At 37.4% G+C, this 21046-nt stretch overlaps 1 protein-coding gene across 5 annotated transcripts in view; it reads left to right on the top strand.

Annotated features, from left to right (window-relative positions):
• LOC124881931 (kelch-like protein 29) overlaps positions 1-21046 on the top strand; it is a 374918-nt gene that overhangs the window by 114728 nt on the left and 239144 nt on the right. For 4 of the 5 annotated variants that reach the window (XM_047387899.1, XM_047387896.1, XM_047387897.1 and 1 more), the window contains one exon: positions 6411-6716. In XM_047387899.1, the coding sequence (XP_047243855.1) occupies positions 6444-6716 (273 nt within the window). In that variant the 5' untranslated portion in view covers positions 6411-6443. Of the gene's footprint in view, positions 1-4384; positions 4642-6410; positions 6717-21046 lie in introns of those variants that run through there. The other variant, XM_047387898.1, reaches the window with a different exon arrangement.

Here is a 21046-nt window from a genome sequence, read left to right on the forward strand (position 1 = left end):
AGAGGGTAAGACACAGAAAGAAATTTCTGAACGAATAGGCTGTTCCCAGAGTGCTGTATCAAGGCACCTCAGTGGGAAGTCTGTGGGAAGGAAAAAGTGTGGCAGAAAACGCTGCACAACGAGAAGAGGTGACCGGACCCTGAGGAAGATTGTGGAGAAGGGCCGATTCCAGACCTTGGGGGGCCTGCGGAAACAGTGGACTGAGTCTGGAGTAGAAACATCCAGAGCCACCGTGCACAGGCGTGTGCAGGAAATGGGCTACAGGTGCCGCATCCCCCAGACCTGGGCTACAGAGAAGCAGCACTGGATTGTTGCTCAGTGGTCCAAAGTACTTTTTTCGGATGAAAGCAAATTCTGCATGTCATTCGGAAATCAAGGTGCCAGAGTCTGGAGGAAGACTGAGGAGAAGGAAATGCCAAAATGCCAGAAGTCCAGTGTCAAGTACCCACAGTCAGTGATGGTCTGGGGTGCCGTGTCAGCTGCTGGTGTTGGTCCACTGTGTTTTATCAAGGGCAGGGTCAATGCAGCTAGCTATCAGGAGATTTTGGAGCACTTCATGCTTCCATCTGCTGAAAAGCTTTATGGAGATGAAGATTTCATTTTTCAGCACGACCTGGCACCTGCTCACAGTGCCAAAACCACTGGTAAATGGTTTACTGACCATGGTATCACTGTGCTCAATTGGCCTGCCAACTCTCCTGACCTGAACCCCATAGAGAATCTGTGGGATATTGTGAAGAGAACGTTGAGAGACTCAAGACCCAACACTCTGGATGAGCTAAAGGCCGCTATCGAAGCATCCTGGGCCTCCATAAGACCTCAGCAGTGCCACAGGCTGATTGCCTCCATGCCACGCCGCATTGAAGCAGTCATTTCTGCCAAAGGATTCCCGACCAAGTATTGAGTGCATAACTGTACATGATTATTTGAAGGTTGACGTTTTTTGTATTAAAAACACTTTTCTTTTATTGGTCGGATGAAATATGCTAATTTTGTGAGATAGGAATTTTGGGTTTTTATGAGCTGTATGCCAAAATCATCCGTATTAAGACAATAAAAGACCTGAAATATTTCAGTTAGTGTGCAATGAATCTAAAATATATGAATATTAAATTTTCATCATTACATTATAGAAAATAATGAACTTTATCACAATATGCTAATTGTTTGAGAAGGACCTGTATTTGGGATATGTCTCTACCAACTTTGCAGACCTAGGGACATATTTTTTTGCCCATTTTTCTTTGCAAAAATGGCAGCCTTACAGCTTGATGCTGCTACCAGGGTGTCCTCAGTCAGGATGAATTAGAGTTTGGGTTCTCACCACACAACATTTTGCATGTAAGCCAAAAGGTTATAGTTTGTTCACATCTGACTTGAAGAATTTCCACCATGTTTGCCATCTACTCTGCGTGGTTTAAGGCAAACTGCAAACATGACTTACTGTTTAGGTGACTTCGGAGGACAATTGGTTGCACTGGATTTTATTTTGGGGTAACAGAGGGAGGAGGGCAGATTAAAAATTTGTAAGACACGTTATAAATTTAATAAAAAAAAAAAACAAACAAACAATTAAAAACTTGTATTATTATTACTTTTACATTACAAATATACACTAATGAGTTTTGGTTTATCTCGTAAAATCCCAGTTAAATAAACAGAGGTTTGATACTATGATGTGGCAAAGTTCAGGCAGTATAAAAACTATTGCAATGCTCTAGACTGGGGCTATTTTTGGGATATGAACAACTTTTTCTATTACATCCAGTCTATTGTCAAATAAAAAAAATTTGATTTATATATATATATATATATATATATATATATATATTTTTTTTTTTTAGGTAACTGTATTTTCATGTGACCCATGCGAAAATTTGTTCAGATAACACATTAGGACCTAGGTTTCTGTTCACAAAGTGTTCAGTTCCTTTCCCTGAAATAAACTGGAAAGTCATAAAAGGAATGGGGAGTATTTATTGTGTAAATATGCATCCAGGTGTCTTTCTTTACCACATGCTGTGAGATGCTGCTTTACTTGGAGCTGCAACATTAAGCTCCCCAGAGATGGAACATGCAAGCCTGGCTCAGTTCATTTTTCAGCATAATCAGCTGTATTGATTTGTTCTCCCATGATCCACAGTGCTTAGACTTTTTACAGTTTCTCAGTAAATCAGCAGCTTTGAAATGACTGCACAAATTAGTTGAATTAGTGATAGAGAAAAATATTTCAAAATTGTTAAAGGAGGTATCAACATTTTTAAGAAAGTAAGCTATTTCCTTTCTTTTAATATTTTATATGTCAGATTTTGTTTTATTTTTCTGAGTGCTCTTTTCTTTCTCTGCTGCAGTGAGGAGCCCGGGGATGAGGTAATATTACTTGGCACTAAGTCTACCTCTGTTTAACTGACCTAGGAATTTGATACTGTGTACATATTTTGAGAGATAATGCAAAGTTAGTCTACTGGAAAATGTGAGGTTATTAAAGAGGGTTACTGTGGAGAAGGAGAGAGGTTACTTGAGTGTGTGAGAGTATTTCCCACATCTTTTAGTTGCCCCTCGTTTAGCTAAGTTGCCGTGAATCGGTTTACAATGTTTGCAAAGAGCAGAAAAATAGCAGTTACTTTCTTTAATTACAATATTTTCGTGAAAGATCACCTGGTTTTTCAGGTTCTGGTCCCTATTTACATTGGAGCATGAAGAAGTTGCTGCAGATGTGACAAATCACACATTCAGCCACATCCCAAAGGTGCTCTATTGGAGTAAGATCTGGTGACTGTTGAGCTCATTGGAGTAAAATTTACTTATTGTCATGTCCAACAAGCCAGATTGGAATATTTTCAGCTTTGTGGCGCGGTGCATTATCCTACTGGGAGTAGCCAATCGAATTCTGGTACACTGCGGCCATAAACAAATGGTTGGACAGCAACAACACTCAGGTAGGCTGACAATCCAAAATTGGTACAAAGTGTGCCTAGAAAACATCACCCACACCATTACACTACCACTGCCAACCCGAAATGTTGATACAGTGTAGAATCAACATGATTTTTCCTTCAAATTTTGGCACTTCAATCAGAATTTCTCCAATCTGTTGTTTGGTGAGCCTGTGTGAGCTGTGACCTCTATTTCCTGTTTGTAGTTGGCAGGAGGGGCACCTTATTCAATTTAAATTATTTGCTAAATAGTGACATTGTGCATTAATGAACATTTTTGAACAACACAGATATATAAGCACCTAAGTTCATCCAAAGCCTATTTCCATGTAGTCTTCATCTGCTCCAATGTAAACATGTTTTGCGGTAAGAGATTTTGGTCTGGAGTTTGGTTGTAATAAGTGGTTATTTAAGCTGCTGTTGCCTGCCTTTTATCTTGAACCAGTCTGCCCATTCTCCCATGACCTCTGACATGAAAAAGCATCTTTGTCCACATAACTGCTTCTCATTTTTGACAGTTCTCTGTGAAACTGAGAGATGGATGTGTGTGAAAATCCTGGTATATCTTTAGATTCTGAAATATTCCCACCATGCCACGTCTGAAGTTAATCTCTTTTTTTTTCTGCATTCTTATTCTTTATTTAAAATTCAGCTATGCTTCTGATAGATGCCTAATGCACAAAATTGCTGCCATGTTAGGGTGATTTGCTGTGCTAAAAGGCAAATGGACAGGTGTACCTAATTAAGTGGCCGATGACTGTACAAATTGACATGGCAACCCTGGTGAGAAGTGAGTAACAATACCTGGTGCTTTATATAAGAAATGTATTAAGTGTCTCAATGTTTCTGAAAAGCTTTGCTAAGAAAAGCAAATAAATTAAAAGTCAACTATTGTTCAACGACATTATTCAGAATGTGAAAAACCTCCTTCGAGAATTTTGCTGAAGCAGGATATGTGTGAGAAGTGGCTTCATCACAATCCACTGCAAGGGGAATGTATTATTTACGAGGGCCTATTAGACCTTTGTCTGATGGTTGTTGTCAGGATGTGATGTTTTGGACTGTTTTGTGGTTTTGTGTTTTTGTTTACCTTTTAATTAGATGTTCTTACTTGTGTTTTGTATTTATGTTAGTTGTGGTTTTTGTTTTAGGTTATATTCTGCCCCCCAGTTTGCTCTCCTATTTCCCTTGCCGTTGCTTTCCTGTTTATTTTCTTAGAATGGTTTCCATCCTCTCCTTTATAGGTTAGCTCTAGTTATTGTTTACTAAGGTTTCTTTACTTTTGTAGTCTGGGTTTCCTTATGGTTTCTGTTTGTTAGTGCTTAGGTTGTTGTGTTCCCTCCAGTTTCTCAGTTTCCTTTAGTTCATGTTATTCTTGATTCTTATGTTTTATTTATTCTTTGTTTATAGTTTTGTTTAGGTCTGTTAATTACTTGCATTAGGTTCACCTGTTCCCTCTGCCTCCCAGCCTCCTTGTGTCACCTGTTCCCTGTTCCTCTGATTACCTGCCCTATTGTTTCTTGTCCACCTTTGTCTGTATTTAAGTTTGCCTTCGTCCTTTGTTCCACGCGGTGTTGTTATGTCTCTTCCATGTCCTCGTGAGATGTCTCTTTTGGATTTTTGTCCTTGCTCTGGATTCTGTTAAGTTCTGTTTTCAAATACCCTGTCTACTGGATTATTTTGTCACCCTGTACCACGCCTTCATGTGAGTGAACTCGTTTTATTAAAGTTGGAGTTTTGATCCCATTCTGCTTCCTCCGTGCTTGTCTGCCTCTGGTCCACCACAAAATACCGCATTTATGACAGTTGTAAAATAATAAACACAAACTAGTTTGGTGACCGGCGCATCTGGAAAGTTGAAAGGGACGGGACTGAATTTAATGTCTGAGATGCCCAATATCTAAAATAAGGAGTTTTTGGAAGTGAAAACTTTGCATTCAGCTTCTCAAATTATGCTAAGTTGTTTTGTATACTGTAAACACATCTTTTTAATGGATGAGACGTGCTCTGTGACAAATTTGGAGATGCCATCTGAGGTGGAGAGGGGAGTTAGATGGTTAGATAATATAGATATATAATATATATATTATATATAATATAAATTTGGAAACTGTACAGATTGAAAGGTATCTTCACCTGACGCTACAATTACTTTGTACTGTTGACTACATGTTTATCAGTGGTTAGGGAAAAACCAAGTAAAAGAATATCCTGGACCCAATCCAACTCCATTGCCAGTCTCCAGATTGTGACCAGTAGCCTAAGATATGGATATAAGCTGCCTGGTAAAAAAGGACACATTTAGTGGGTGCCATTTCACCCACTTCAGTAAGAACAACTTACATGCTTGGGTGCATATGCCTTTCCATTTGTGTACGGTGACTGAAAAATGTTTTCTTTTTTTTTGTTTCTTTTTTTTTTTCCTCCAATTCATCCATCGCACCCACATTTGCAGACACACACACACACACACACACGTACACAAAGAAGCTGCCATTTCAAGGCGTTCTCTCCACTGTGAGGCAAAGAAGCAGCGTGACAGACCTCAGTGTGCAGAATAAAGGCTTATCTGCTGTCATTCTCTCCTCACAGACCAGGAGATTTTGCATGGGACTTGCTTAATGTTCTTTGAGGTTGTTACTTATTTTTTTCCATCCGTTATCAGAGGCCTTGTAAGCATAACGTGTCTTTGGTGAGATTGAGCACAATGTACTTCAAACCCCACTCAGTGATAGATTTCACTCCTTACATCCTGTACGTCTTTGATTTATGATATAAGAGGTGATATGCAGCTCATACAGTACAATAAGACCTAACTCCTTGCTGATGTAATTCTGGCTCACTGTCGCCTCTCAGCCTGTCACAGTCTGTTGCGCATGAAAAGGGGAGACCCCTGAAATGCACTTGAAGGGCAGTGTGATTGAATTAACCAGCCATTAGATGTAGGAGATGAGCTGTAATTGCATGGGTATTTATCTATTCAGATGAAAGAGTTTTGACCGCCAGGTCATGTTACTGCTGTGCTGCCCCCAGGATAAAATGTGTGTACCTGTTTACATCTTCCCCAGTCGTGTTGTTTTAACCTTTCATTATTGAGCCTAGATTTTTTGTGTAATACTGTATAACAGTTTTGCTCCTCTGGACGTAAAACAATGATAATGTGGCTCAGCAGTGCTTATTTCTCTTCATGTTGCTGCAGCCTCTTTTAATGACCAGGAGAATAGGAATTAGAGGCTTTAAATGATCCAGCGTGTGCTCATGCCAGTCGGGTACCATGCCGGCAGGTGCTGTGAGCTTTTACTCTGTCATGTCACTGTGTTCTTTCCTCATTTCACCTGATGTCTTACTTGCTTTTTCTCCTCTTTGTGCTTCTGTTTTTTTTTTATTAAATGTTCTTTTGTGAGTTATTCTTGTTACCACCTCTATTCACAGAAGAGAATGTCATCCTGACCTCCTTCTTTCCATTTAATGCAGGCTTGCCCCCGTTCCACCTGCTAAGAGGAAGTGATGTCACGTCACCACCACCGCTTTGAGAGGGACTACCGGGGACCCTGGGATCGGAGAGACATCCGTCCTTCTGGTCTCCACAATGGAGGAGCCCACCATAGCTGTGCCTCTGCCGTCGTCAATGGCAACAACCGGCCGGGGCTGCTTCCCCTCCCGGTCATCCCCTCCCTCCTCCCCACCCCAGTTACAGTTGCCGTGACAACGTCGAGCTGTGACTTGGTGGTCAAGAGAGGCATCACGGCAGCAGGATCAGTGGCTCCAGCATCGGCCAAGGTAAGATGGTGTTTTCCTTTTCCACTCGTTTCTTTTTGGATCATCTCTCAAATCTGTCAAGTTTCTTCCTTTGTTCTATCAACTTTTAAATTTCTCATGATGCCCCAACCGGACATAACATCCAACTTACTCCCATCTTTTAGGCCTACACTCTTTTCCTCTGTCCTACACGTCCTCCGAATATTGCTGCACCACCATGTCTGTCTTCATGGTTCATCTGACTCACCTCTTCAAACCCCTCCACCCCCTTTTTTCTTTCTGCTGCCTCCTCCGCTCTCCACCTTTATCCCTCACTCCAGTTTTGCTGCTCTCCCCGCACTTTCTCTGTCCAATGCCTCTTTATTGCCAAACCATTTTCCTTCCATCTTCATTTTCATTCTCTGCCAAATGGCAGGCTCGTACTGCTTTTGCCTCCTTAGTAATTCTCCTCTTTCATTATGTAAATGACCCCTGACAGTTGCTCAGATGGATGCTGCTGTTACGAGTGATGGTTAGAGGGGAATTAAATAATTGTAAAATACCTATTTTATTGGGATTGTGAAAATGTGTCTTGCATCTAAACACCCTGTGACCTTGATGTTTGGGCCAAAACTGATTGTAAAGCAATGAAATGCTGTCGGTATCATGTAAGGTGAAGACATTTTACACCAAGAAAGAGTAAGACATTTCCCCCTTTCTCCTTCCTTACCTTCAGCTGATGAAAGGTCCTATATTTATTTTCAGTGCTGTTCTACACCAGAAGATATTTTACTTTAAATGAATTCTTCTGCACATTCTTGGTTTCCTGTTCTGAAAGGGGTCTGCATTTGTAAGAACAGAGGTAAACAACAGTGGTAATTTACCCCCTAAAAGCTCATCATTAGATTCCCCACTGAATGTACTAACCGCAGAAATGGTAAATATGATCTGGCACCACATAACCACTCTCTTTTTGCTGAAAATGACTTACATTCACGCTCTCCAACTCGCACCATGGTTGTTGTCGTCATTCATTGGGTGCCAGAGCAATTAGGTGCTTTGCCTTGCACAAATTGTGCACACATATTGGAATTTACAATGTGTGGGAACATGGGATGTCTGGGCAGCAGGTATATGGACATTGTTCTCAAGATGCCACTGTTGTGTACGGTACAACTAAAGACAAATGAACTTTTTTTTTAATGACTAAATACAAGTAAATAAACTCCCTTCATCCTGTATAAAATACTTTATCACAAATATTTTTCATAAATCACCTGGTTTAATTAATCAGCAAAAAAACAAAGTTTGGCACAGCTACAAACCTACCGAAGACATGGCTGTTCATCTAAACCAAGGCCCAACAATGCAAAGAGCCTTTTTTTTATCCTCAGTCCAGCTAAATAAAACTTGTTTAATCACAAATTCTACATGTCCTTTTAAAAGACAACTTATAGTTTTGTGATTATTTTTTTAAAAATAATTTCTAGTTTTAGGTCTTAAAATAAAGAAAAACATTTGCAATAATAGAATGGATACTTTTTCTGCTACGGGATGTTTATATTTGTGGAAAATTATGTAAAAAAAAAAAAAAAAGCACATAATGACAAGAAAAATATATCTAAAAAAGATTACTGGTACTTTTATTGTCATCCTGTTGTGGAAATTCAAAGTAATTACTCTCATAACAACAACAACAACAAAAACTGCTGAAACTGTATTTGTTATATCTACATTTAAAAACATGTGTTAACAAGTTATTAAGACCTATTGTGGAAGGTCCAAAGAGCCCCATGTAGCTCCGGAGCCGCAGCTGGCGTACCCATGACCTAAACTGACGGGCAGGGCAAGGACACCACTAATCAGAGAAGTAAGTCAGCAAAGCTTTATTTATTATAGCAGCCTTCAAGACATGGACCACAATGTGCTGAACAATAAAAAAAAAAAACATTATTTCATCCAAATGCTTAAGAAAAAGCAACAATGTAACTCTGGAGGAGCTGCTGAGACCCAAAGCACAAGTGGCAAAATGTCTTGAATGGACAGCTTAGTTGTCTAGTGAACAAATGTCGCTTTTATGGAAGAGTGGCATGAAGAAAGCCACTATGATAGACATATTTGCCACAAGCCATGTTGAAGAAGGTGCTTGGTCTGCTAAGATCAAAAGCATTTTTTCCCAACTTGCAAAAATGTGTGTAGAGAAAAACAGATTTCACATCACCCTCAAGACTCTGTTTCCACCATAAAACGTGGTGCAAGATCACGCTGAGAGGAAACAAGAGCAGGGTTAGCCAAAGTTTGTTAGAGGTGATGTGAAGATTCATGGCTAAATACTGGACAATCCTTGAAGGTTGCAAAGGACTTAATACAGGAAAAATGATTACTTTCCATCAAGACTAAGCTTAAATGGAGTGGTTTAGGTCTAAGCATTTTCATGTGCTAGAATGGCCCAGTCAAATACCAGACCTAAATTTGTCTCAAGACTTATAAACTGCAGTTTATAGATTGTCTCCATCCAATTTGACTAAACTTGAACAATTTGACAAATAAAAATGTGCATTAATTTCAGTTTCTGCCAAAGCTGGCAAACAGTTTTTTTTTTTTTTAAGTTTCAAATTATTTATAGCTGGAATTGTGGTAAACATTTGTTCTATAAATTACTGAGTCAAAGGCATGGGAAAAATATACTCACCACATTTTTTAGATATTTCTCTATAAGAAAAAAGACAAAAGCAACAAAGAAATACAGTTAGGTCAACTTAGATAGCTTTTTATTATACAAAGCAACATTTGAGCAGGATTAAATTGTTTTACCTCCTACAGTTGGTAGAGCATCTTGTGCTTATTGTGAACATGTACAGATGAAAGGTCCAGGATTCTAGATGTGAGCTGTCTTCATGCAAGCACTGGATTAATGCATATCTTTGAATACATTTGCAATTTTATCAACCACGTATAGATTGCAAATGTACTTTCTCAGTTTTATGTCAAAGTATGCTACATAAATACTCCTCTTTGAATATATGTACTTGCTTAAATGTCCAGATTTAAGCAGATTCCAATTTCTGTTTAAGAATTTGAAATAACAGAAATGCTTTAATAGCTTCTGAATAAATGGAAAATTGAGCCATCTTAACAAGAAACTTTTACATTTGCACCTTTCTACTAGTTCTACTAGGTCCAGATTTATGCAGAATATAGTTTAAATATTATAAATAACAAACAGCTTCTGAATACATAAAAAATTGAACCATCTTAGCTATAAGGTGTCTTTTTTTAATAAAAAGGTTGTTATCAGAAACAGTCAAATGTCACGTGTCTATCTGACTCACTAATAATCTAGAAATAGAGTAAAAGCCCCCAAGTTAAGGAACAGAGGTATGTCTACAGATAAAACTCTACAGATAAATCTTGCTTACTTAATTATGAAATTTGCAGTTTCATAGACCAAATTATTGCAAACTGTGTTGGGTATTTAAAATGTAATGTACAGCACCGTTTTTTGTTTTTTTCTAGTTCATTTCAAAATAAGAATAACAGCTGTTCAAATTAAATTTGGGAGGAAAAAGCTCTTCTTTACTGCTTTTGTTCTGTTGTTGCATCTCTATGATTAATCATCAATTATTTATATTAAGCCCAGAAAATATGTCACACTGTGTGAGAGAGCAGTCGGGGTTACACAGCTTTGTAGTTGAACAGTATTTTTTTCTTTTAAAACAAAAATGACATGATTAGTTAGTTCGCACTGTAAACCGACTTTAGCATCTTAAAACTAATTAGCACAGTTAGCATTACTAACAGCACTCCCTTGTCATCATTTTGGAAAACAAAATATGTATCTTATGAAACCGATTTAGAATATTAGGTAATAGTAGATGCCCTGGAAATACTATGAAGTTGTTTTCTACCTCCAAATATAAAAGCATGGTCATGTTGCTGGGCTTGTTGATTCACTTCAAATTAAATCGGCCAACGTGTCACGTCAGCCTGGCTCCACTGAAGTTTTTTTGTGCAAAGTTTCCAGCCACATCATGTAATTGTTTGCACAATCTTTACATATTCTTTTGTGAAAAAGAAACGTGAAAACTGTGGTTAGGTTTGCCTCAACTTCACACATACACACTACATAATGTCCATCAAATTAAACCCCAATAAAAATACATTGTAGTTGTTGGTTGTAATGTTACAAAATGTGAAGAAGAGGTACAAATACTTTTGCAGAACTTTGCATATGATGGAGAAATGCAGCAATTGTATTTTGCATTAATTTTGCCTTGTAGAACCTAGAGTTGCCCATAGATCCGACTAAAGACTCGGGTCTCTGTCTGTCCATGCTAACTCCATGCTGCCTCACATTAACAAGCTGCCTTTCTGCCATCTATGATCAAATCAGCGGGTGGTCACAGGAAGTCTGATGTGACTCTCTCCGTGGTCCCTGTGTCTCTGTCCTATCCATGGCCACGATAAAAAGCTGACACACCGTATTGATTTCTGCTGTTTGGGGACTCGCCTCATAAACACACCAGCCCAAATGGAGAAGGTGTCCAATAGCCAGACATGTACAGAAGTGTCTGAAACAGATAGCTGTGCATGCACTTTACAATCCTCTGGTATAGAACTGGTATTTTTAGCTTTACCGTTTCTCTTTGTGATCTTTTAAAAAAATCTGTCATGTTTAATGATCAGCTAAATGCGTATGTGGTTGGGGTAACAGCTCTGAGAATGTGCGTGTATGCACACATTTGTAGCGGTGCATAAATGTGTGGGACAAATGCTGACAGTCGAAAAGTGCCATCTGGCTACATCGTCCATGGGGATGTAAAACTGACCAAGTGGAACAGTGAACTATAGTTAATTCAGAGCTACACTTTGTCTGCCAGACCATTAATTATTTTGTTATATTACTTTTGTGTTTTTGGTGCTCTTGTCAGGGATTCATAGACCCTGCATATACTACATTAAATGGATGGTAGTGACAAAAGAGTCAATTTTTTTGCCCATGCAGACCAAGATCCTGTAGAGGCCATCAGATTGTAGTTTCTTTTTTCAAGTTACATTGTCCCTCTAAGCAAGCAGTAGTGAAATATCTCTATCACATATGATTTGAAATGAAGTGATGATTTTTTGGAAGACACAGTGAAGCACAGTTATGTCAACTTAGATACCTTTTTATTATACAAGCAATCATTTGAGCAGGATTGGATTGTTTTACTCCCTATAATTAGTAGAGCTTCTCATATTTATTGTGAACATGTACAGATGAAAGGTCCAGGATTCTAGATGTGAGCTGTCTTTATGTAAGCACTGGATTAATGCATATCTCTGAATAAATTTGCAATTTTATCAACCTCGTATAAAATGCAAATGTTCTTTCTCATTTTATGTCGAAGTATGCAACACAAATACTCCTATTTGAATATATGTACTTAAATGTTGAAAGGTCCAGATTTAAGCAGATTCCAATTTCTGTTTAAGAATTTGAAATGACAGAAAATGCTTTAATAGCTTCTGAATAAATAGAAAATTGAGCCATCTTAACAAGAAAATATTTATTGTTAAATAAAAGAATTAGTTCTCAAAAACAGTCAAAGGTCACAGAGCTGCCTCTCTGCCTCACTAAGCCCCCAAGTTATAGTACAGAGGGATTTTTACAGATAAAACATAACCTTAAACTTAATCTTTTCCATTCGCACCTTTATACCTTTCTACTAGTTCATTTCAAAATAGCTAGATTCAACTTAATATTTTGGAGGAAAAAGCTATGATTTACTGCTGTTAGATTGTTGAATCATTCATTCGTTGTAACTATACAGAAAACTTTCAAAGCATCTCTGTGATTAATCATTAATTATTTATATGAAGTCCAGAAGCAACGTCACACTGAACAGTCGGGGTCACACAGCTTTGTAGTTGAACAGAATTTTCTTATATTTGAAAACAAAGACAAAATGGAGATGTTGGTGCTGTAAACTGCCTTTAGCATTTTATTAGTGATCAATACAGTCAGTGCAACGAATTAGCACAGTTAGCATTACTAACAGCACTCCTAGGTCAATATTTTATAAAGCAAACTATGTATCTTAGAAAACAGATTGAGAATATTAGGTAATAGTAGACCCCCTGGAAAATACAATTACATTGTTTTCTATCTCCAGATATGAAAGCTTGGTCCTCTTGCTGGGCTTGTTGATTCACTTCAGTGGAACAAGGCTGACGTGACACCTTGGTCCCTTTTAGTTCAAAGTGTTTTGTACAAGGTTTCTGAACATAAGTCGCATCATAATATTTAACCTGTCTGGCTGTTTGTGCACCTAAAACGTACATGTCTGTTTGCTTATTTTGAGCTTACATGGAACCAAAGACCCCAGAAGTTGTATTGGTTATGATTCCAACCTCTGCATCTTACTCAAAAGCAGCTGTGGCTGTATGGGAGAAAAGGAAGTAATGAGATGCTGAATTTATCTATTTCTCTGTGCATCTTTAGTATTGATAAGTTTATTACAAGAATTGCATGAGAAAAAAATAAATCTTAAAAAATGATATCGCTAGTTGCCAGACTTTACAAATGAATGGAAGCTCTTTCTTTTTGTACCTAGGTGATAAGGATATTGGTCACTAAATAACTGAGTTCTGTTATACACATGTCATTATTTTCCTCTCGTTCTTTCAGGTGACTGAACAGATTATTTTGTTTGTCCATGAGCTACAGCTTGTTAGATGACTGAGCCACTGAAAGCCGGAAGACATTGTAGGATTACTATCTGTGAGCAACCTCTTTTTTGCACTCCCACTGCACTAACCAGGTCTCCCAGTGTTTCCTATGTTGCTGCTGACTCTGACAGATCTTTTAAAATAGTTCCTTATTGCTTTTAATTTTCTAATGCATGTCTGCATGTTCTCAGTGCTGATGATAAAAAAACAAAACAAAGGCCAGTCTAATGGTTAATTTATAGGTCTTTTTAAAATGTTGCCCTTGTCTTTACTGACATTTTTTTCTAAATGTAATTCTAAAGAGTGGCTGAAATTGTATACCTGTAAAGCAAAGCTGTTGTAAGCGTTTGACTTTGGTCTTGTGAAAAATCCATGCTTTTAAATCTATGATTAAATATTTGCCCTTTAATATTATAACCTGTTATTGAGTGGTAGAGTAGATTGTCTTGGTTTTATACATGGGCTAAAACTGTAATTATTTATCTACTAACATTATACTCAGGAAGCATCTTCCCATGGACAGTTGGCTAGAAGCTGGATTTTCCACCATGGGCTAATCTTCTCATATAAACATTTCAAATCCATCTTGCTTGACGTTTAATAGCACCAGTGTTGTGATTATTCTACCGAACCTTATTTATTACAAATGCCAGAACCAAGATAATACTGAGAGCATATATGGATCTATGAACACTGATAACAGTAGTTATTACTCTGTTAACAAGTTTATTTAGTTGGGTGTTAGATCAACAGAATAATCTCAATGTGATAGCTACAGTCAGAACAAAAAAAAGAAAGCTCTTTAAGTTGGGGGATTTCTTGAGAAGGAGCAACTTGGACAATTGGCTACTGCAGAACTAGAGGCCTATCTCAAACCTCCCCTTCATCAGTAAGGTCATTGAAAAAGCTGTGTTTCACCATTTAAACAACTTCCTAACAATCATCAGCCGCTTCGATGTCTTCCAGTCAGGTGTCCGTGCTCACTACAGTACAGAGACTGCTCTTGTCAAGGTGTTCAATGAAGTCTGTATAAATGCAGACTGTGGAAGAACCACAGTGCTGGTATTATTGGACCTTAGTGCAGCATTCAACACAGTTGATCACTCTATTTTATTAGAGCACCTGGAAAACTGAGTAGGCCTTTCTGGAACAGCACTCAATGGGTTTAAATCCTACTTGAAGGACAGGGACTTTTTTGTGTCAGTTGGTGACTTTATATCAGAGACCACAAAAATCTCATGTGGCGTTCCCCAAGGGTCCATCTTACGGCTCCTGCTATTCAATATCTACATGCTCCCCCTAACTCAGATTATAATAAACAACAACATAAGTTATCATAACTATGCAGACGACACACAGCTATACATTACAGTGTCACCAGGTGATTATAAACCCATGCAAGTGCTTGGTAAGTGTTTATATGAAATCAGTGCATTGATGTGCCGAAATGTTCTTCAGCTGAATCAAAACAAAACTGAAGAAATAACTTTTGGACCAAAGGCAGACCGTTTAAAAGTTGGCAAATAGCTTCAGTTGCTTTAAATCGAGATTAAAAATGTATTTTTTTAGAGTGGCCTTTGACTGGGCTATCTAAACATTAGTAGTTAAGTTTTCAGTCCAACTTTCCTTTCATTATCTTATCAATCATTTTATCATTAATTTAAATTTTTTAAATCTTTTAATTATCATCTTATCATTTTAATTATTAATTTTTATTCTCTTTAACAATTTGTGTTCATTAATTATTAAATTACCTTTATGCCACTGTAATCTACTTTGAAGAGAAAACATTTTAGATTGTTTCCACTCTGCAGTGAATGTTCAAGTACATTCACCACAAGTTCTGACCATGCAAGAGCTCTATCTGCGACTCACCAGGCCTCAGTTGCATGTTAAATGTCAATGACTAAAATTCCAAAAAGGAACAGCAAGTATGGCTTAATTAAAAACTGACAAAGCTTCTTCTCTCTAGAAATGAAGCATGACTTAGCTTGGCAAAGTGGCTTCAGATGAAACAGACCATTTCTGGAACACATTCTTTGAATTAGGGATGCATGATATATTGGCATAACCAGTGGTATTGGCCAGTATTTTATTTTTATTTTTTGCATATTTTTATTCATGATTATGGAAACGAAAGAAGAACATTTTACAATAATATTGTAATTTTATATTTTCTAAATATTGTGCATTCCTAGGTTGCAAAAATGGAATAAAGGTTTCATAACTTTCGAACTGTGTTTTTAATAAAGATTTATTCAGTATTAAGGCATTCAGTTTGTGTTTGACCAGTCAAAATATTTAAAATTCTGACCTGCATGTGATAAAATGTAGTCAAGAGTTCTTAGCATGTTTTAAATATCTCTTTTGTTTATCACTGTAACACTGACAATTAGCCAGTTACACTATTTTCACAGTTCTTACAAACCTTGCCTTGTCTGTCACTGTTTCTTTTTCTACGAAAAACTGATGCCACACTTCAATTGAAGGCGGGAGCTTCTTCAATGCGAATGTAAGTGTTATCAACTAGCCCTGTAAGCAGTCTGTATTGTTCAAAACTTTGTTTGTTCTTAAAAATTCACCCAAAGGAGCATTCATCGCCATATTTGACTAATAAGACAGATAGTATTAAATTAACACTCATGGCATTTTAACAATGCAAAATCCCCATTACAGCCTTACGAGGTGTGTAGTTACTAGTAAAATTTACTAATTGAAATTTACTTAAGTAACTTTTTGAAACAAAGTATTTCTAGGATTAATTTTACTGCAACAAACGTTTTACTTCTACTTTAGTAATTCAACTTTTAAGTAAAAATACTCTTGAGTAAAATGTTTTGGCTATTCCGCCCACCACAAGTAACCTCACTGAATAAAGAACAAACATGTTTAACCACCAGACAGACACACATTTACAGTTCATGTTAAATTAAGACTTCTCGTTTGTACACAATGTTAATGTTTTCTATTTGGTGAGCCTGTTGTCTTTCTGAGGCCAAGTGAATATACACAGTAGATATTGCCACTAGATGTACTTTACCCTGTTATAACATATATATGCTACCTACAGTAAGTACTGGTTTAATATATTTTCCAAATCAAATTTCTCATAAAAAAATATTTCTTCTGCCTGAATTTATTTTGTAATTTTGTTATTTGCAAATTTGTTTGTTTAGTCGTTAAACTTCTAGAATTAGCACATACATTCGTATTTTTGTCTGATGACATAATTTTGAAATATTAAATCAGATCAGTTACTTAGTACTTGAGCTGTCTTTTTACCAGATACTTTTTTTACTCTTGAGTAATTTCTTAGATGGTTACTTTTTACTTGAATAAAAATTAAGTGTTGCTACTCTTGAGTACAATTTTTTGTACTCTACCCACCTCTGCATCCTTATTAACAAGGCTAACTCAACCAGGCTGACTAAAGCAATAACAAATGACTGTATGAGCTCCAGCTGATGGGTTTTCAGTGAAATTCCTGCTTGTTGAAGTTCATGAAAGACGTTTTCCTGAGCAAGACCAAATGAAATGGTCTGTTCTGCAGGGCATGTGTCAACACAAATTGATATCCCTTGCTTTGGCTGCTCAGACTCTTGATGTTAAAATTATTCCACACAAAACTGATGTGTCAAAGAATCTTTTATAAACTACATTTATTGGAAAAGTAAATTCACTGTAAATGTTTTAGTTCTTGGACAAGATTGATTTAATCTTTTGTTATATAAAGAAATATGCAATAATCAATGGAGCATGAAACAAAATTAGACTTGTTGTGACTCGAACCTCTTGTTGGTCATTGATTTCAGCCAGGTCAGCTAGCCAGTGCATTGAAGCAGCCCCCATAATGTGGCAACACAACACTAAACAGCAGGTGTCAACTTCTCACTCTGACAAAATCAAAAAAGAAAAACTTCAAGCATGTCTCCTCTGAATGATTTTTCCTTTGACGGTTTATTTTCCTCACATTTGAATAACTGCTTGAACACATTGGAAAGTTATGCATTCTAGGAAACTTTAACACATCTGCAATCAGACCATTTGAACTATCCATTTAGGATAGTGGATCAACTTTGTATTGCTGCAACACTGATTTAGCTTTCATTTTTATACATTTTTTATATAGCCAGGTCTTTATATCTGCATCGCAGGAAAAATATAACCTCTTTATGTGAATGTCAGTCTTTGGTTGAGAAGTCTTGTAATGAATAGAGTCGAAGATTCCGAAATTATTGAATCTCTGCAGGGGTGGAGGCTAAAAGGGGAAATGTCTATTGAAAAGTGGGATAACCTTGTGATGAGTTACTGTGAAATGTGTTGAATATGAAAAGATTAAAGTTTGAAAAGGCGCACAGGGAAAGCTTGATGAGAGAGACTCAACCGAAAGAAGGGGGACGGGGAGGGGAGCAGTTATGCAGGGGAGGGTTGTTTTTGAATTAGCTCTTGATAAGGAAGAAAACACCAGAGTAGAACTCCATCATCATGATAAGGTGAAAATTCACATTTTCAAGGCAGGTACACTCACTATGGGGTCTTAAAAGGAACTGCTTTGTTATAAGGAAAGCAAAGAACACAGCCTGGATGGCATTTATTACTATCTATACTTTGTCAATAGGTTGTCATGTTGCATTATTTCCTTTTACTGTGAAAATATCACAAGATCCAGCCATCAAAAAGAGAATCCTAACAAATAACGAGTCTGACTGGCGAGAAGTCTTTCATTTATTATCCAAAAGGCATCATGTTAAACCTGGAGGCTTTTTTGTAGGTGAGTTAAGAGTTCCATTATTTCACTGTTTGAACAGGCTTAAATATGCAGAGAAAGAGGTCTATTGCATTTTTTTCTCCACTAAAGTGTTTAAGTGATGCATGTGTCAGAGTGCATTTTAACGCTGAAAGTAAGCTTGTCTGACAACAAGCCGAGATGAACCTGCCAGGTCTTTTTGCTCCAGCCGTCCAGTTTAAATGCCAGTTTTGATGAAGATGGCTATCAGTGGGTATTTGGAAAGCAGCTCTCTAGTATCAGACATAATGTGATGAAACTAAATTAGAAAGTTAGCTTGTATTTAATTGTTCTGGATATTTTTGAGCACTGAGAAAATAAAGGCTTTAAGCTAACTTGCCTTGTTTCTATGTACTGTGCCTTGGAAAAGTATTCATACCTCATTAACTTTTTCACATTTTGTAACATTACAACCACACATCTCAATGTATTTTGTTGTATATGATAGACCAACAAAAAGTAGAGCATTGTGAAGTTGATTATGAAGTGAAAAAAAAATCCATTACTTCCACTGTTTTATTTACAAATACAAACTTGAAAAGTTTGGTGTGGTTTTGTTTTAAGGCCCACTGTTGTCCAAACCTTTTGGAACACAGGCCAAAAAGTACTCATGGGCTATAAGAAATGCCAATATAATAAAATAAAAACACAAAATTGCTTTTTGTACATTTTCTGATTTGAATGTTCTCAACAATATACTAAATGCACATTTTTGTAAATAAAACAAGATAGTGTGATTTTGTTGAAAAGGGATTTATAAAAAAGTGTGCATTCGAATTTTGAAGGTTGATTGTTTTCAATTTTTTTGCTATGAAAGTATTTTTTGCCTACTCTAAGAGTGGGTATGGGTCACTTTTTCTTCAAAAGCACTTGCTATATGTTGGAAATTTTCAAGAATGGGTGCATAGAAATTTGCTTTGAATCAGTCATTTAATGTTTGTGGTTGTATTTACTATTAAATTAAAATAAAAGCTGAAGAGATGGCTAAACAAAGATGAGTATTTAGTGTTGTACCTAACATTTTATAATTTAAGGACATTTATTTTTGTCTGAATCTGGTTTGAATGGTTTCACATTACTTAAAAGCTGGGCCTATATACAGACGTACATTTCAAAAAATTTTAATATTGCGTAAAAGTGCATTATTTTTTGCTAGTCATCTCGGAGTAAAACTCGTATATTGTATAGAATCATTACCCATAGAGTGATGTATTCCAAGCCTTTGATTCATGTAATTTTGATGATCATGGCTTACAGGTAAAGAAAACCCAAGATTCAGTGTCTCAGAAAATTTGAATACTGTGAAAAAGTACATTATTGGACATTATGGTGTCACACCCTAATGAGCTTATCAACTCAAAGCACCTGCAAAGGTTTCCTGAGCCTTCAAACAGTCTCTCACTCTGGGTCATAGGCTACACAATCATGGGGAAGACTGCTGACTTGACAGATGTCCAGAAGACGCTTCACAAGGAGGGTAAGCTACAAAAGGTCATTGCTGAAGAAGCTGGTTCTTCACAGAGTTCTGTATCCAAGCACATTAACAGAAAATTGAGTGGCAGGAAGAAGTCTGGTAGGAAAAGCGGCATCAGCAACAGGAAGAACCGCAGCCTTGGGAGGATTGTCAAGTGAAATCCATTCACAGGAGTAAACTGAGGCTGTAGTTGGTGCATCATAAGCCATCACACACAGACGAATACTGGACCTGGGATACGAATGTCACATTCCTCGTGTCAGGCCACTCTTGAACTACAGACAACATCAGAAGCATCTTACCTCTCCTAACCATCCCTCCTTGGGCTAAGGGGAGAATGAACTCGACTGTTGCTCAATGGTCCAAAGTCCTATTGCCAGATGAAACAAAATTTAGAAATCAAGTTCCCAGATTCTGGAATAATAGTGGAGAGCCATAGAATCCATGTTGCTTGAAGTCCAGCGTGAAGTTTTCACTGTCAGTGATGGTTTGGGGTGCCATGTAACCTGCTGGTGTCGGTCTACTGAGTATTCTGAAGTCCACCGTCAACACAGCCATCTGCCAGGAAATTTCTAGGCCACCTCACGCTTCCCTCTGCTGACAAGCTGTATGGAGATGCTGATTTTATTTTCCAGCAGGACTTGGCACCTGCCCACACTGCCAAAGGTACCAAAAGCTGGTTCAATGACCATGGTGTTCCTGTTCTTGATTTGCCAGCAAACTCCCCTTACCTGAACCCCATAGAAAATCTATGGGCTGTTGTCAAAAGGAAGATGAGAGACACCACACCCAGATGACCTGAAGGCAGCTATCAAAGCAATCTGCGCTTCCATTCCACTTATGCAGTGTCACAGGCTGATCGCCTCTATGCCACGACGCAATGATGCAGTAATTCATGCAAGAGGAGGCCCAACCAAGTATAGAGTGCATAGAAGTGGGTATATTTTTCAGAAGTCTGACATTTGTGCTTAAAATATTCTTTTCTGATTGGTCTAATGTGATACTCTAATTTTGAGACACTGAATTTTGGGTTTTCTTTACCTGTGAGCCATAATCATCAAAATTACATGTAATAAAAGCTTGAAATATTTTACTCTATGTGGAATGAATCTCTATAAGATAACCGTTTCACCTTCTGAAATGACTGGCAAAAACTATTGCACTTTTACTCAATATTCAAATTTTTTGGGATGTACCTGTATGCACTCTGACAGCTGAATATGAATATAGTCTGAATTTTCTTTCTTTTGTTTGACTGCAAACAACTCTGCTTTAGGTCATCCATAATGTAGCTAAGAAACGGTGGACCTCAAGAAGACGAGCAGTGATTTCTAAACAGTTTTTTAAGCAGTTTATGTGTTTGACCTGGAACAGTGACATTGGGGTGTAGATATATCACTG

This window comes from Girardinichthys multiradiatus, chromosome 15 (assembly GCF_021462225.1).
Source record: "Girardinichthys multiradiatus isolate DD_20200921_A chromosome 15, DD_fGirMul_XY1, whole genome shotgun sequence".
Lineage (NCBI taxonomy): Eukaryota > Metazoa > Chordata > Actinopteri > Cyprinodontiformes > Goodeidae > Girardinichthys > Girardinichthys multiradiatus.